The sequence below is a fragment of the Epinephelus lanceolatus genome, chromosome 19, assembly GCF_041903045.1.
Source record: "Epinephelus lanceolatus isolate andai-2023 chromosome 19, ASM4190304v1, whole genome shotgun sequence".
In the NCBI taxonomy this organism is placed as follows: Eukaryota; Metazoa; Chordata; class Actinopteri; order Perciformes; family Serranidae; genus Epinephelus; species Epinephelus lanceolatus.
Window position 1 is genome coordinate 20,287,416 of NC_135752.1, and position 15,031 is coordinate 20,302,446.

The window sequence follows — 15,031 nt, forward strand, 5'->3', positions numbered from 1 at the left end:
AATTGCTCATGACTGGGGGATGCAACAGTTAGAGACAGTGGGGCTTGACAGCTTTGGAAACAGCTGCGGAGTAGAACAGGTTGGGATCAGCTGATTATACTTTAATAAAGACTCACACTGTGCCTTACAAATACTGATACACCCTGTGATTAACAATGCATTAAACACAATCAATGTACACAGAAAATGACACTATATGGAGCCGTAAATGCCACCCTAGACTGAGATGAAACAAATAAAGAGTCGTTAATGCACACACACACACACACGCACACACACACACACACACCTCTTTATTTACCCATGCTCTGATGAAAACAAAACAGATGTCAGGGATAAATGACCGCTCTATACTGGTGTTACATAGTTGACAAAATGCTGCCACCATGTGGTGAACCCTAGTGCTATATAGTTTTAATCAATAATATATTTAGCATCTAACTTTTTTTTTTTAACTTTTGTTATTTCAATGATTGCACGTACAGTCCTGTTATGAACAAGTTTCTTTCAAAGTTCAAATATCAGAGCCAGGACTGCAGTCATCAGGCTGTGATAATTTATGGAAATTTCAGATAGCAGATAGTGTTTTGGACACATTTTCCCAAAGTTGCAGTTCTGCATACGATGAAATACAAACTCAATCAAGAAAAAAATACAAGAAATAGAATAAACGTTTGATACATCAGTGGAATATTTTCTGATAAAATCAAACACTTGATAGTTCAACAGGTGCAAATCCTGCCTGAGCTCTGGAAGGTCATACGGATGAATTCATATGATTTTTTTTCCCTTTGTTTGTCTGACAAGCAAAAGTCAGTTGAAAAACACTGCAGCTAATTGTAGGGCTTGTGGTGCGGTTAATGACATATTTTAGGTGGTCTGGGTCTTTATTTAACAGTGACTCACACAGGGGACAAACTTGTTGCTAACTGCTGACTCCTCTGTGGTTTGAAGCATTCAGACTTGTTGTTCTTCAGGCCACACCCCAAATGTCACAACAGGTTTTTATCCAGAGAACAGTGGCCTGATATGCAACACACATGATGGTTGAAACCAATGCAGCAGCATTTTTTTGCCCAGCAGTCGTGTAATCTGAGCCAGTCCAAGGCACAGGGACTGACGCAGATTGTCAAATTTGTCACGCTCTGGAGGTTTTGACAACAGGTTCAGTCATGCAGTCAGAATCGGATATCAGAAGTTAAAACTTCCTTCTTTATAAAAATACAAGAAAATGCTGTTTAATTCTTAATTTCTACAGTGACTTTAACTTCCAGATCAAGATGCAAGAAGTCATCAGAATGCTACAATTAACACTGCACAATGTTCAACCTTCTTCTGTCATGAAGGGTCAAACTTTGTTCATGACACAGGAAACAGCAGTTGACAGTTTTAATCATATCAAGGTCAACAATGAACTTTGAACCTCAACTTTTAAAGGGAAACTTTAGTGCTTTTCAACATAGACCCTATTCTTCCATGTTTTTGTGTCTAAGTGACTTATGGTAACAGCAATTTTTGAAAGTGGTCCCGTAGTGAGAGAACGCTGGGGGCTGCAAAACGGGCTGCAATGTAATCCTTCAGGGCTGCCAATGTATGTCTACTCAAAGTTCTTGTTTTTACCACTGACAGGCTCACATTATTATAGGTGTCTGACAAAGAAATAAAACATTTTTCTTTACCTTTTGCTTGATCCAGTCTGTTTGTTATTTACTTCTCAGTAGGGTCCTTTCCATAATGTTGTCAGACACTTACAGTAACAATCCGAGCCTGTCAGTGGCAAAAACAAGCACTTTTACTGGACATACACTGATGGTGTGTTATTGCTCTAAAGGGTTATATTGCAGCCTGTTTTGCGGCTGCTGGCTGCAGCGTTCTCACTCAGTACTGGACCAATTTAAAAAACTGTTGTTACCATCAGTCACTTAGACAAAATAGAGCCCGGCTGAAAAATGCTTAAGTTTCCCTTTAAGCCAACATGAGAAAGTTCTTGAAGCAAAAATTATAAAGTTGAATATTTCTATGATAAGTGGAAAACTCTACCTGTGAATGCAGATCATGGGATATTAGTGAAAGCTCTTAGACAGCTACTGAATTAACCTTGAGGTGAGATTGTTTTCATATTCTCATATTGTACAACCCAATATAAAAATGGTACATTTTTATAGCAACAAAATCGCCTCAAAGAAAAATATTGTACGTCTTGTCCAGTATCACTGCACAGAGGGAAACATGGGCAAGAGGTTCATGCTTTTGACAGCACAAGATGTAAACATTAATGGCGTCCTCCTTGGCTGTGTCGTAATGTCTGTTCCTTCCTGGATTATATTGAGTAACCAGGTCATGGTTTCTGGAAAGAGACTTTGCTGTTGAATTCATCATATGTATTTTTGGCATCTTGTGAGAGAAAAAATCCGAGTGCCATCTAGTTCCATTATATTTGAGAGAAGGCAGACATCTCTGCAGATGATTTCTCCAACACTCTGCATCTCACACCAAAACAATCACGATATATGATATATAGCACTACATGTATGAGGAAAAATTTGCATTTTTGATATGGGGTGAACTGTCCCTTTAACATCTCATTAACAACAACAAAGGTAAGAGGAAAATATATAGGCCACTTTTGATTTGGGGGTTGAACTGTCCCTTTAAAATAAGGTTTTGTGGTTGTACAGTCTGTGTTTTTTGAATAAAGTTTTGTTGCAAAAATAAAAACAGGTGGGTGCACCTGTGGAGCTTGCAGGATTAAAATCAAAGCCTAAATTATGCTAGACATTCATTACATGAATATATACAAATAATTCCATCTTTAAATGACCTGTGAAATCTGAAACAGTATCTCTCATCTCTCAGTCACCTAAGCCTGTGTTATGATATCTGAGAGCCTCTTCTTACTCTCCACCTCCCCTGCCTGGTACAGTCCAAACAAACACACTCAATAGTCGCAGCCTCTGAATAAATAAAAACAGTCTGGATAAATAATTCAAACGGCAGCCTGTTGTTCCTCAATGTATGTCGTCATCCGGACGGTAGTTGCGGAAGTAGCCTGCACACGGTTTGCAGAGGATGAGACCTGCCCGGCGACCGCACAGGGAACAGAAGTGCCGTCTTCAGGTCTGTCATACATATACTCAGGTGGAGATGGATCAGTCTGAGACATGATCCTCTGACATAGCCTTATCTTTCATTTCCAACACTTCGGCTCATCTCTAACCTGTCTCCGGTCCCGGTAAGATCATCCATCCAAGAGGCATGGGTGCGCTGCAGTCCTTACCTGGTCAACAAGAATACGCTGATCTGGCGGAAAAGACCGGCTGTAAGTAGTCACCATTGGTGTTTGCGTTGGCGTTAAGCGCTTAGTTTTATTAAGACATCAGCCGGACATGTAGGATGTGTCAAAACATGAGCTCACTGCACCGGAAATGTGATTTTAATTCAGCCTAATTTTAACCTTAAAGGGGAAATCTGACCATTTTAACCTTAGCCTATGACACATGTTATGTAAACACATGATCATTATTTGCCTTTAGTCTATAAGTACATATGTAAAGCATGAGGAGAACCAGTCTGTGTGGTGCAGCAGTGATGAATAATTCACATTGTAAGTGAATGGAAGTGTAACTTTAGTCAGTTTACAGATGGAGGTGCTGTTAATAATAGATCAGACACTGCTCTGACAGCTTTGACAGAACAATTTAAGAGCGGACATGTCTATTTTGACTGTTTGCTACATGCAACAACAGCTGCTTTAATGCACCTGTAGCCTCGTCTGAAAGAGGTGGTATAGCTGCAGGTGACAGACAGCAGCCAAGTGTTTTACATAGCATATGAATATTCAAATCTGCTCTCCTGAAAGCCTCCAGTAAAACTTGTGGGTGATTAAAGAGCTATTACCATCAGACAGTCAACAAACATACTGTCAAAATGACTCTAATAGGTGTGCTTTGTGTCTCACTGTTGTTTTCAGTCTCATTGGAACAGATCAGAATCTTACACAAAAGATTCAAGCAGCTGAGCAATGAAGAAGAAACTCTGCAGTAAGCTTGTTTTAATAATTTTTCAAGCACTGAATTGAATTTCTCAGTGTCACCTTCAGCTTTCCCTTCTGTTGTCATTGGATTTATTTCTTTAAGCAAACCATCCTGGCGTCTCATCAACTTTCCTTGGAAGTGGAAACCCGCCTAACAGGCTTTACGTCTGCACATACAGCTTGCAACTTGTGGCCATGATTATATATTAGAGTATCTGATGATAGCGTATGCCACTCCTTATTCCACCCTCAGGAGAGATCACTTCAATGGAATTCCAGATCTAGCTTGCAATCCCATCCGGGCGCAGATCGTAGAGGCCTTCTTTGACAGGAGGTACAGTGACAGATGGTTTGAAAGCTGCCTGAACTTGTAATACATATTAAGCTAATAGTCAAAAGTTTGCTTCAAGTGTATGAACTGCACGACCTGAAGGCTGATGTCTTTATTTCTGTAGAAACTTTCGGCAGAACGTCGAGGGCACGGTCGAGGAGATCGGCTTTGAGCAGTTCCTGGTGGTCATGTCCCATTTCAGGCCCCCGTCACTGCAAATGACAGAGGAACAGCGCGAGAGCGTCAGGAAGGAGAAACTGAGATGTGTGTACTCAGATCACATGATCACATGCTTGACATTATCTGTGGTTGACACACATCTGCTGAACTGATAGCTGCTTCTTTTCTCTGCAGTTTTATTCAACATGCACGACACAGACAACAATGGGACGATAACACTTGAGGAATACAGACACGTAAGCCTCCTCTCACTTCTGCTGACAAAAATACATCTGTTAATGACCTTTAGGCGGTGATGGTTACAACAGTCTGGACTCACAGTCTGAGGAAATCATCATGAGTTCATCATGTGGGTTTATCTTTTTCTGCTCTTATCAGCATCGTTCGATCATTTTCAGCTGAATTTTGAAGGTGATTGAAGATGCAGATTGTCTGTGGTAGGAGGAAGATATCTAACACACATTTGGTTAGCATCGCCTCTCCAACACTTGAGAGTCAAGTGCCTTTCTGCAACACAACTGCAAACTAATGAGGCAAGAGAGGAGGCATTTCCTGCCATCGTAGAAATATTATTTTACTTTAACTTATTCACTTCTGTCCAGGTGGTGGAGGAACTGTTATCTCTTAGCGAGACACTGGAGAAGGACACAGCCAAAAGCATTGCTGATGCAGCCATGTTGGAGGTGGCCAGTATTTCAATGGGTCACATGGTATGTAAGCAGCTGGAGGATAACTCAAGATAACATTACTTTTTACTCACTGTTTGTCTATAACTTGCCTTTTCCACATGCAGGAACCTGATGAATTCTATGAGGGAATCACATTTGAGCATTTCCTTAAGGTTGGTACACAGAACACATACTATTATATAAATGTCTGCTAAAACTACTTTCTTAGCTGGTTCACTCATTTTTAATGTTATCACTCTTAAATGGGTGTTAGTAGTGGTTGTCAGTGTTGTAGATGTAGGTTAGAAGGCTCCTACTACATCAACTACTATGTTTAGAGTGCCATTATCACCCTGTTAAATGGCCGCTGGCAAAACTTTATGTCTCAGCAAAGCTGTTGTTAATGTGTGGTTATGTTAAGGCACAAAAACACTTGGTTATGATTAAGAAAAGATCATGTTTTAGCATATAACGTTTGAGGGCAGAAATGCAGCTGTAAATGCAGTGATGACTTGCTATAAAAATTCGCCCACCTTTAGGGGCAGAAACTGCTGGAAATGTTGCAACGGCTTACTAAAAAAAAAACCTGTTTGGGGCAGAAACGCAGTGATGACTTGCTAAAAAAATGCTATCCTTTGGGGATGAAACCCTGCTCAAAATACAGCAACAATTCCTAAAAAACACCCATGTTAGGGGGCAGAAACTCCACTGGTAATACATCTACAGAAAGTTCTGGGGGCAGAATTGTGTCTGACGCAATGATGTGTTGCTAAAAACACCCATGTTGGGAGGCACAAATACCACTGGAAATGCAGCAATAATTTGCCTTAATAAGACCCACGTTAGGGGGCAGAAACACCACTGGTAATGCAGCGATGAGTCCCCAAAAAACACCCATGTTGGGGGGTAGAAACCCTGCTGGAAAAGCAACAACAATTTACTTTAAAAAAAAAAAAAAGACCTACACTGAAGGGCAGAAATGCCCCTGATGTCACCCCCGTTTGGAGCAGAAACACAGCTGTAAACGCAGCAATGACTTGCTAAAAATCTCCCACCTTTTGGGGCTAAAACTCCGCTGGAAATGCAGCGACACGTCCCTTAAAAATCACCCACATTTTGGGGCAGAAACACCAGCGATAGGTCCCTAAAAAACACCCATGTTTGGGGGCACAAATGAAACTGGAAACGCAACAATGTGTCGTTATAAAATGCCCACACTGAAGGCAGAAATCCTGCTGGAAAAGCAGGAACAATTTACTAATAAAAGGCCTATGTTTGGAGCAAAAACACAGCTGTAAATGCACCAACAACTTGCGAAAAAAAAAAAAAAACTCCCACCTTTTGGGGCTGAAACTCCACTGAAGATGTAGTGACAAATCCCTTAAAAATCACCGACATTTTGGGGCAGAAACACCACTGGTAACACAGCGATAGGTCCCTAAAATGTATCCATGTTTGGGGGCAGAAACGCCACTGAAAACACAGTGACAGGTTGTAAAAATAACACCAGTTTTGGGGGCAGAAATGCTGCAATGTGGGGCCACAAACACCTCTGAACACGTCTCGATGTCTTGCTAAAGAACAATCGGTGTTGCAGTTTGACAGCCATCTTGCCTGTGTCACGCCATCCATCATCCCCTCTGCCTCCTGATGTCAAAGTCAGCTCATGTACATGTTGTCACATAATGAAAGTCACAGCCATTTAATAGCTGATGACAACATTTTGAACATGCTAGTTCTTGTAGCTTGAGGCTTCTAACATATATAGTATCTGCTACACTGATAACCACTACATACTCTTATTTAATGGTTAATTACCATACTTTGAAAGTGCATGTAAATAAATAAATATTTAGTTCCAACCCTAAGTAGAATCAGTCCTAACACATTCAATGTGACATTAATAGCAAAATACATTTTAAACAACATAAAAACCTTTTGTTTTGTTTGCTTTTTGTCTTTAGTTGCTGAAAGGCTTTGAGATTGAATCAAAAATGAACATTCGCTTTTTGAATATGGACACGACAACCTTGTGCAAGTGAGGCTGGTACACTAAACTATGCAGTGACTTTTGGGAAAACTCTGAAGACGCATATATATGGCTTCACCGTCTTTTGTTTCCAGTTTGTCGCTTGCAGTGAATAATATTGCCTTACTAATGTTTGAATAACTATGCAAATGAAATGGAAACATGTATGCTGCAGGTGTAGAAGTAGTTCATTAAACTATAAGCAATAATATGAGAATATCAGTCAAATAGCAATCAGCCTGTTTGTAGCTGAACTAAGCAATAATCAGATATCTGAAGGAACAGACAGTATGACTATGCATGCAAATACTGATGCTCGAAGAACCTTTATAAATGTCAATGCCATAAATCAATAACTCTTAATATTCAGGGATATAAAGGTTTGTCTTTAAATATATATGGGTGTGTCTAATAATAGCAATACAATCATTTGAAATGCCTTTTATTCATGTAACAAAGGTGACACTTGGTGCATGCTCAGCACACGACATTTGCACAATAAAAACCCCACAAAACAGATCTGACTTCAGTTCATTATGTAGTTCTGATAAAAAGGAAACGGGAGTGCTGTCATGCAAGATTAAATGCTTGAAGGCAGTATCTGTTTCATCCTTGTTTAAGATGCTTGATGGTAAAAGGTGTGGCCTAATTGCCCGTAAAACAGCAGACCCTCTGTAATCCAACTTATAATGCAACATGTGAGCAAAAGCTTCGGCAGCCTCATCACGTCAGAGGTTTGAATAACTTTATAGCAGAGGCTAACATAAGCTTGTTTCAGGAGCTACTATCAGCAAACTATTACTCCAAAGTTTTGGTGTGAATTTTGTGGCAAATATACAGATTTATTAGCAACATCATAAAGAACAATAATCTAATTTAAGTCTTCATTAAGGTCCAAAATCATTAACAGGCAAGTAGGGGTGAAAAAGAAAAATCAGTATGAAAGGACTTTAAGAATTATTGCAGTTGGCAGGTCTCTCTCCTCATGTTTCTTGTCAATCTCTAGTGTCACTATCAATAATAAAGCTGTCATCAGTACCTGTTTATTTTGTCCGCAGCTCTTTGCATCACTGTATGAACAGGTACTGAGTCATTGGGTGGTGTGTTGGATGTAAACTTTCACTTCATGTTTTAATATTTCCTGTAAATGCCAAATGACAGACTGTCTAGAATGTCCAAAGATACCTATCAGCACTGTGGTGCAATGTGTTCAGTCATGGGTGTATACTGCCCTCCACAGGTCAAAACATGTAAAGCATGATGAATGATAAATAACCTGATGCATTAAATATACTCCTATGTCATTTCTTTAGTTGGTGTTTTTAAGTTAGGAAATGAATAATGCACGATGCAGTGCTTTTAAACATGGCAGATGTTGGGTCATTTAGTGCAGGTGCTCATAAGCTGAATTACAATTACATTTAAAGTTTTCATTGTATCATTTAGGCTTTTTCTTTGTAAAGCTGTCCACATTTTGCAATAAAATATGACCTATTTAACTGTGGTTCAGATTTTTAATTGCCTACGTGTCTTCTTTCATGGACAGTCACATTGTAAATAGATCTGTCTTTCAGTATGGTCATCTTTCTTTGGTTCTGTGGAGAAATGTCACTGTAAATGTGCAACAGGATCCACCTAAAACACTAAAACAGCAGGTTAAAAAGGCAGCGTGCAGTGTAGTGTACAGGAACATCTGTGTGGGCTGGAAGTCCCAAGGTCAGAATGGAAGACGCCTCCTAAGGTGGTTGTGAAAGGCCGAGCTAAGATCCTGTGGGACTTCCAGATCCAGATGGTCAAACAGATGATGGATGACCAACCGGACATTGTGTTGATCTACAAACAACAGAAGAAGGCAGTGGTGATAGATGTAGCAATCCCGAGCAAAAGCAACATCAGATAGAAGGGATACGAGAAGCTTGAAAAACACCAAGGGCTGAAAGAGGATCTTGAAAAGATGTGGGGAGTTAAGGCAACAGTGGTGCCAGTGGTAATTGCAGCACTCGGGGCTGTGACCCCCAGACTGGGAGAGTGGCTCCAGCAGAGTCCAGGTCCAACATCTGAGGTCTCTTTCCAGAAGAGTGCAGTCCTAGGAACAGCTAAGATACTGCACAGAACCCTCAAACTCCCAGGCCTCTGGTAGAGGACCCGAGCTTGAGGAAGACACAAAGCCACTGCCCATGGGGGATTTTTATGTGATGTGATAAATCATAAGTAATGCGGATATAATGACTAAGTGGGATATGTGAAATTGTAGAACTGTCTGGTAAGTTCCGAAAATGACATCACTTTACTGTGATGCAGCGTTTAAAACCAGAAAAAGACAACACTTAGGATATGAAGATATCAGAAATCTAAGAGAATGTCTAGTCTTATTTCACAATATTGATATAATATTGGTATATTGCCCACCCAGGAGGAATTAGAATGTAGGAGATTCAAGTGCACAGTTTTAATGACACATGAGATGCCAATATTTGTCTTTGGTTCAGACAGAAATATTTCAACAACTATTGGAGGGATTCCCATCAAATTTGCAATGAAAAGTCAAGGTCCTCAGAGGATAAATTCTACCCACTTTCATGATTATCTGATTGTCCTCTAATGCCACAAGCAGGTCAAAGTTTCCCCTTACTCAGTGAAATATTTTCAGGTATATACCAGAGGGAGTGGCACAAAAAACAGTTAAGATTCATGGTTTCCAGATGATGCATCCTCATGATATTGGTAATCCCCTGACTTTTTTTTGTAGTGCCATCATGAGATTGAAATCTTAAAGTATGAGATAAACTGCCATAAAATTAGATCTAAACATTGTGTCCCCTTAGGATAAATTGCAATAACCTTGGTGATCCCCTAACATCTAGCGCCACCATCAGGTCACAAGTTTAATTTGTTTCAATACTCTGGTTTATGGCCAAACACCTGTAAAACCAAAGACATTCCCACCAGCCTCAGCTGTACTTTGTGTTAAGTGCTAATTAGCACGTTAGCATGCAAACACATTAAACTAAGATGGTGAACATAGCATGGCTGTAGTCTCATTGTCTTGTTTTTAATTGCGTTCATTGCGGGGAATACCTGATGGAAAACAATGCAAGTTAGAGTGAGTTTTTTCTTGACTTTGTTTCCAAGGTCAGGAAAAGTTTGACAAACTGTGCAGAAGTCGACACATGTTCACCGTGATGTGTTGATAACAGGTGGATCTGTGGTCCTGGGTTCAGTCTCCAGACCAGTCCACTTCTGTTGGGGTTTGCATGTTCTCCCCTGCTGGTGTTAAAACTATGCAGGTTAGCTGGAGTTTCTCCAAGTCAGGTGGATTAGAGTGTTTTACAGGGTCGTCTTGTTACAAGTCCAAGGTGTCTGCATTTTCACAAGCGCTGTATCTGCTGGGGTAGACATCACAGCTCTCTGTGGTCTTGTTAAGCACTAAGTGGGCAGTGAAAATGGATGAATAATGTAGACTGAAGAATGACTGTTGCCCTGAGGTACCCTCTGTGTTTGCGCTTTAAATAACGCCGAGTTATAACAGGGAACTTGATTCATGACCCAGAGTGAATCCCCCATCTACTTCCAGTTTCCTGCGAGCTTGTGATCTGAGGAAAGTTTAGTTAAGCATTACTTAATTACAGCCAAAATATTTGGTGTCTATGTTACATATATATATAAATGCGTATTGAGATGACAGGTTGGCATGCAGTGTCTGTCATACATCTATTTAAAAAAAGGTGTTTTCTGCAAAATGTCAACTTCTCTTCTGTTTTCCCCATCCCACCTTTCACACACTTGCATCTCCAGCTATATGAGGATGCAAGTGCACAAACAACACATACAGTTATCTGACCCACACACACCCACACCTTGTGACTGGCCAGACAGCCCGCCAGTTTCATGAAATCTTTCCTATCCGATACTGCCTTGTGTTGAACACATGCGTCATTCTGAGCTGATATCACACAGTCAGCGTCTCAGCAGCTTCCTGATTTTCTTTTAACCCCTCTTGATGGACTTATTCTTTGCAGAACAAGGCACATGATGCTTCCAGCACAAATGTGACTATTTTTGTATATATTTTTTACACGTTTTGCACGGAAAATCTTTGTTAAAAGTGTGGAAATGGGTATTTTGTTACTCCAACCGAGTCTGGTAAATAAGAAGACACATGCAGTGCTTAAAAATCTGTTGTGGAGATGGTCTTTTTTTCCAGACACTACCATGTTGCTGACACTGTACATTATTGATGCAACCACATTAAGAAATGAAGATCATAAAGAAGTACAGCTGCAAAGTATCTTTTAATAATTCTGCATACAGCAAATAAGTTTACATCAGCAAAGTAGAACCTTACATAACATATTAGACAAATTAAATATACATAACTCGCATGGAGACACCTTCACACTCTTTCAACAGCATTCCTCTTTTCAGAAACAACAAAATAAATATTAAATACCATAAATAGGCTTTTTTACACCGATGTACCCGCCACCTTCATACTCACACATCTTGAAAAGTCTTTATCAACCCAGTGAGTACAAGTGTTGTTGAACACTAACTGTCTAAGGCCAGCCTTAGGTCATCCTCAGAAGAGTGTGTTGAGCTGTATCCGTCTGCACACTTTGCTTTTCAGAGTCCTCAGTTCCCGAGAAACATTCGACACCAGCTCCTTGTAGGTCTTCAGGACCACGCAGCCATAGACCTTCTGCTGGAAGACGTTCTGAGGTGGAGGTAGCGTCGTCGGCCGTCCAACTGGCTCTGGTAAAGGCAGGTTTGGGAAGAGGCTCTGATAGAAGCTGTTTATGAGGGCAGCCAGGTTCCTGCTGCGAGCTGTCACACGGCTAAGCTGGGTCAGCAGTGGGCTGGTGGGTGACTGTAAGTCCGTCTGCTGCTCGTACACCCGTTTGAAATGTGGGAAGAAGTCTTGCAGATGTGTGTAGATGCTCACTATCCTCTCCGAGGGCTCCATGCCGGAGATGTTGGGATCAGGGACGTCGGGGACTGACACCTTGCAGAAGAGCTCTGACATTTCTCCCTGAGAGGCTTTCTGCAAAAACAGAAATCAAACACTAATTAAGCTACACATCTTAAAAAGAGGAGCATGAATAGCTGGGAAATTTTCAAAGCAGGGTGGAGTACTGAACAAGCAGATGAGGATTTAACAAAGCAAAATAAGATACAGCACTTTTATGCCTGTACTCACATATGTTTTGATTAGGTCAACGGATTCCTTCTGTATGAGTCTGGTGAGCTTCAAAGTCTGCTGCAGAGAATTCCCACACTGCTGGTTTCTGCTCGCTGCCACAGTTCTTGTTGAATCAACAGCCATAACCAGCAGGAGAGAGAGTAATGCTGCGGAGAAAGGAACTGGTCAGTTAAGGTTAACCTACATCCCAGCGGTGAGGGGAACTTCATTGTAACAAAGCCACAAGTGGAAGGCAGGGGTGACAAAAATAGACTTCTCAAATACTCAGCAAAGTCAAAAGAGAACAACAGAAGTCTGCTTTAATATCAGCTCAGACATTATATAGAAACAATCTGTAATTATGTTTAGATGCAACAAACTTTGTCAGATTCTTTAAATACTGGCCAGATTCTCCAAACAGTTTAAAATCTAATTACTTCATGAAAATAACTAGGCTGTGCTCAGAAACTGTGAGACAGTTGAATATGAAACTTGAGTCAGTTTCACAACTGGTGCAAGGCAGTGAAAAATAACCACAAAAACATGCACATTTACAAGAAAAGATGCACCTTTATAAAAAAAATATTTAATAGAAAAGTAGGTGTAAATAAACTTACTTGTTGCTGGTTCCATAAACTGTTGAAAATGCATGCTCTTTACATGACCATTCATTCTCCACTCAGTATCACAGGCAAATTGCACGGACTCGTCATAATCACACTCCTTTAAAACTTTTTTAAAAGACAGAAACCACACATTTGTCATAGGAGGAAATGACGTGCACTTTGTGAGGCAACCAAATTTCCCAGAATTTCCTCCTTTTTTTTTTCAGATGTGCATTTTTTTTTTTTTTGTCTTCTCTTTCCTCTGTATCAAAGAAGTGGGCAATGTCCCAACATGCCTGGTCGCACACCAGGCATGAAGGGACGTTGTCTAATTATTATGACTTGTGTGACCACACAGTGTAGCGTTTTTAATAGCACTTCCTTTTTTTATTTGGGCACGGAAAAATATACTAGAAACGTGATATATTTAAGTCGCTTGAGAAACGTGAATCTTAGAAAGCCATGTCAGGCATGCATAAACATAATTTAAAGGACTGAGGTCAGCACTTTGACACAGTTCCCTGTGGTGCTTTTTTACCGCCATCTAGAGAGTGTGGGTGTGAGGGTGAGAACTTTGGGCGCTGAGGGGAGCTCACTTTTACTTTTTCACACCCACTGATTTGTACAGTTATGATGTTTCTCATGCAGTGGCTTATATTCAGGTGAAACATGCAGGTGTTCTTTTAGAAAACACACTTTAACAGTCTAATATCAAAAAGAGATTGTGTGGTTCTTCCCATGTCTTCGCCAACTTTCATAATGCAACAACAAAACCACACTCATGCAGTTTTTGGTGCTTAGATGCTACAAAAAGTGGTGTTTTAAAGCAGAATTGGGTCTGAAACAAATGAGATGTGTCATGAAAACACTCCCTGAGAAGCAGTCTGAGATCATAATGACAGTTTTAGCTGCCTTCTCTTGATTTTTATGCAGATTTTTCTGTCATTATAACCGTTAACAACTGTTTCTCACACCACGTATGCCTCTATGCAGCAATATTTTCATGTGGGCATTTGTGCAGGAAGCTGGCAGTAACAGGAAATGCATTTCTCAATCAGAAACTTTTACAAGTGCGTAAAGGGGAGGGTCTGTTGAGCCAAAGTAGGCAATATGTCAGTGTCATCACACCACAAGTTCAAGCTTCTGATGGGCCGTGCTCGCCCTTAACAGAGGATGATTTCATCGTGACATATGGTGGTGTCGCATCCCCCAGTGACTTGTTTAAGCAAGTGTGTGAGGAGGGAGGAATTCCAGGAGGAATATGTAAACTTTGAAAATAACACAAACAGGGTTTTTCACGTGTTGTCTAATCTCATCTTCGTCACCACCACCACAAACTTCTAGAAATGAGGGCCACTTCTGCTTCGAGTCACCCTATGATGTGTTTAGCTAGCCCTCTGCAACACAGGGTTAATGAGAGGTCACGCTACAAGACAGGAACACGCTGAGAGCTGACCTGATGTCAGTGTTTTTAACCATGTTTGTTTCAAGCATCCACACTAGATGCCGCATTGCTGTCAAACCACTGACTGCTCGAGAAAAGACAGGGGGAACTCGACACACCACAACACTGTCAGCACTACTTCAGGTAAAGGCTAACCACTCTGCTGCCACCCTCGGGGCTTTCCAGTTGCCCCAGGGGATAATAGAGGGGTTGTGGTGAGGCAGGCAACGGTTGCAGATGGTGCCGCAGACGTCGACAATTCAAGGAAACTTCAGTGGTATTCTTGCCAATATATACAGTGCAGGCATGCCAAGAAAAGCCCCCAATCAACACCCTAAATCAAGCCTGTTGACCCTGATATGTGAGGAAGCCTTGAAAACACTGGAGGCTTTGCAGTGTAACTTCCCTCTCACCTCCCGCTATTATTTAAAGGCTCTGGTTTTCACAAGTTCTCTTTGACCTGCACGTGTGGATTTACAATAAATTACAGTAAACAGCATTTAAAATAATGTAGGTCACACATCAGACCGAAAAAAAGCGAAAGTGAGAAGCCCCAGTCCAC

The 15,031-nt window shown here is 40.8% G+C and overlaps 2 protein-coding genes across 2 annotated transcripts; one reads left to right on the forward strand and one right to left on the reverse strand.

The window, feature by feature from the left end:
* The first annotated feature begins 3,035 nt into the window (after positions 1–3,035).
* tescb (tescalcin b) lies at positions 3,036–8,740 on the forward strand. Its single transcript, XM_078162071.1, has 8 exons — positions 3,036–3,319; positions 3,971–4,040; positions 4,287–4,367; positions 4,489–4,628; positions 4,719–4,780; positions 5,147–5,254; positions 5,338–5,385; positions 7,177–8,740. The coding sequence occupies exons 1-8, from the start codon at positions 3,256–3,258 to the stop codon at positions 7,252–7,254; spliced, it is 651 nt and encodes a 216-aa protein (XP_078018197.1). The 5' UTR covers positions 3,036–3,255; the 3' UTR covers positions 7,255–8,740.
* Positions 8,741–11,514: 2,774 nt separating this feature from the next.
* On the reverse strand, positions 11,515–13,193 carry m17 (IL-6 subfamily cytokine M17). Its single transcript, XM_033647660.2, has 3 exons — positions 13,038–13,193; positions 12,439–12,587; positions 11,515–12,282 (listed from the first exon to the last, which is right to left on the reverse strand). Exons 1-3 carry the CDS (start codon positions 13,183–13,185, stop codon positions 11,821–11,823), a joined length of 759 nt encoding a protein of 252 aa, XP_033503551.2. The 5' UTR covers positions 13,186–13,193; the 3' UTR covers positions 11,515–11,820.
* Positions 13,194–15,031: the final 1,838 nt, after the last annotated feature.

Coding starts and splice junctions, on each gene's coding strand:
- m17 (XM_033647660.2), bottom strand. CDS start 13,185: ATGACAAATGTGTGGTTTCTGTCTTTTAAAAAAGTTTTAAAGGAGTGT. Junction 12,588..13,037: donor GTTTATGGAACCAGCAACAA/GTAAGTTTATTT, acceptor CTTTCTCCGCAG/CATTACTCTCTCTCCTGCTG. Junction 12,283..12,438: donor TTGACCTAATCAAAACATAT/GTGAGTACAGGC, acceptor CTGTTTTTGCAG/AAAGCCTCTCAGGGAGAAAT.
- tescb (XM_078162071.1), top strand. CDS start 3,256: ATGGGTGCGCTGCAGTCCTTACCTGGTCAACAAGAATACGCTGATCTG. Junction 4,041..4,286: donor AATGAAGAAGAAACTCTGCA/GTAAGCTTGTTT, acceptor TTCCACCCTCAG/GAGAGATCACTTCAATGGAA. Junction 5,255..5,337: donor GTATTTCAATGGGTCACATG/GTATGTAAGCAG, acceptor TTCCACATGCAG/GAACCTGATGAATTCTATGA.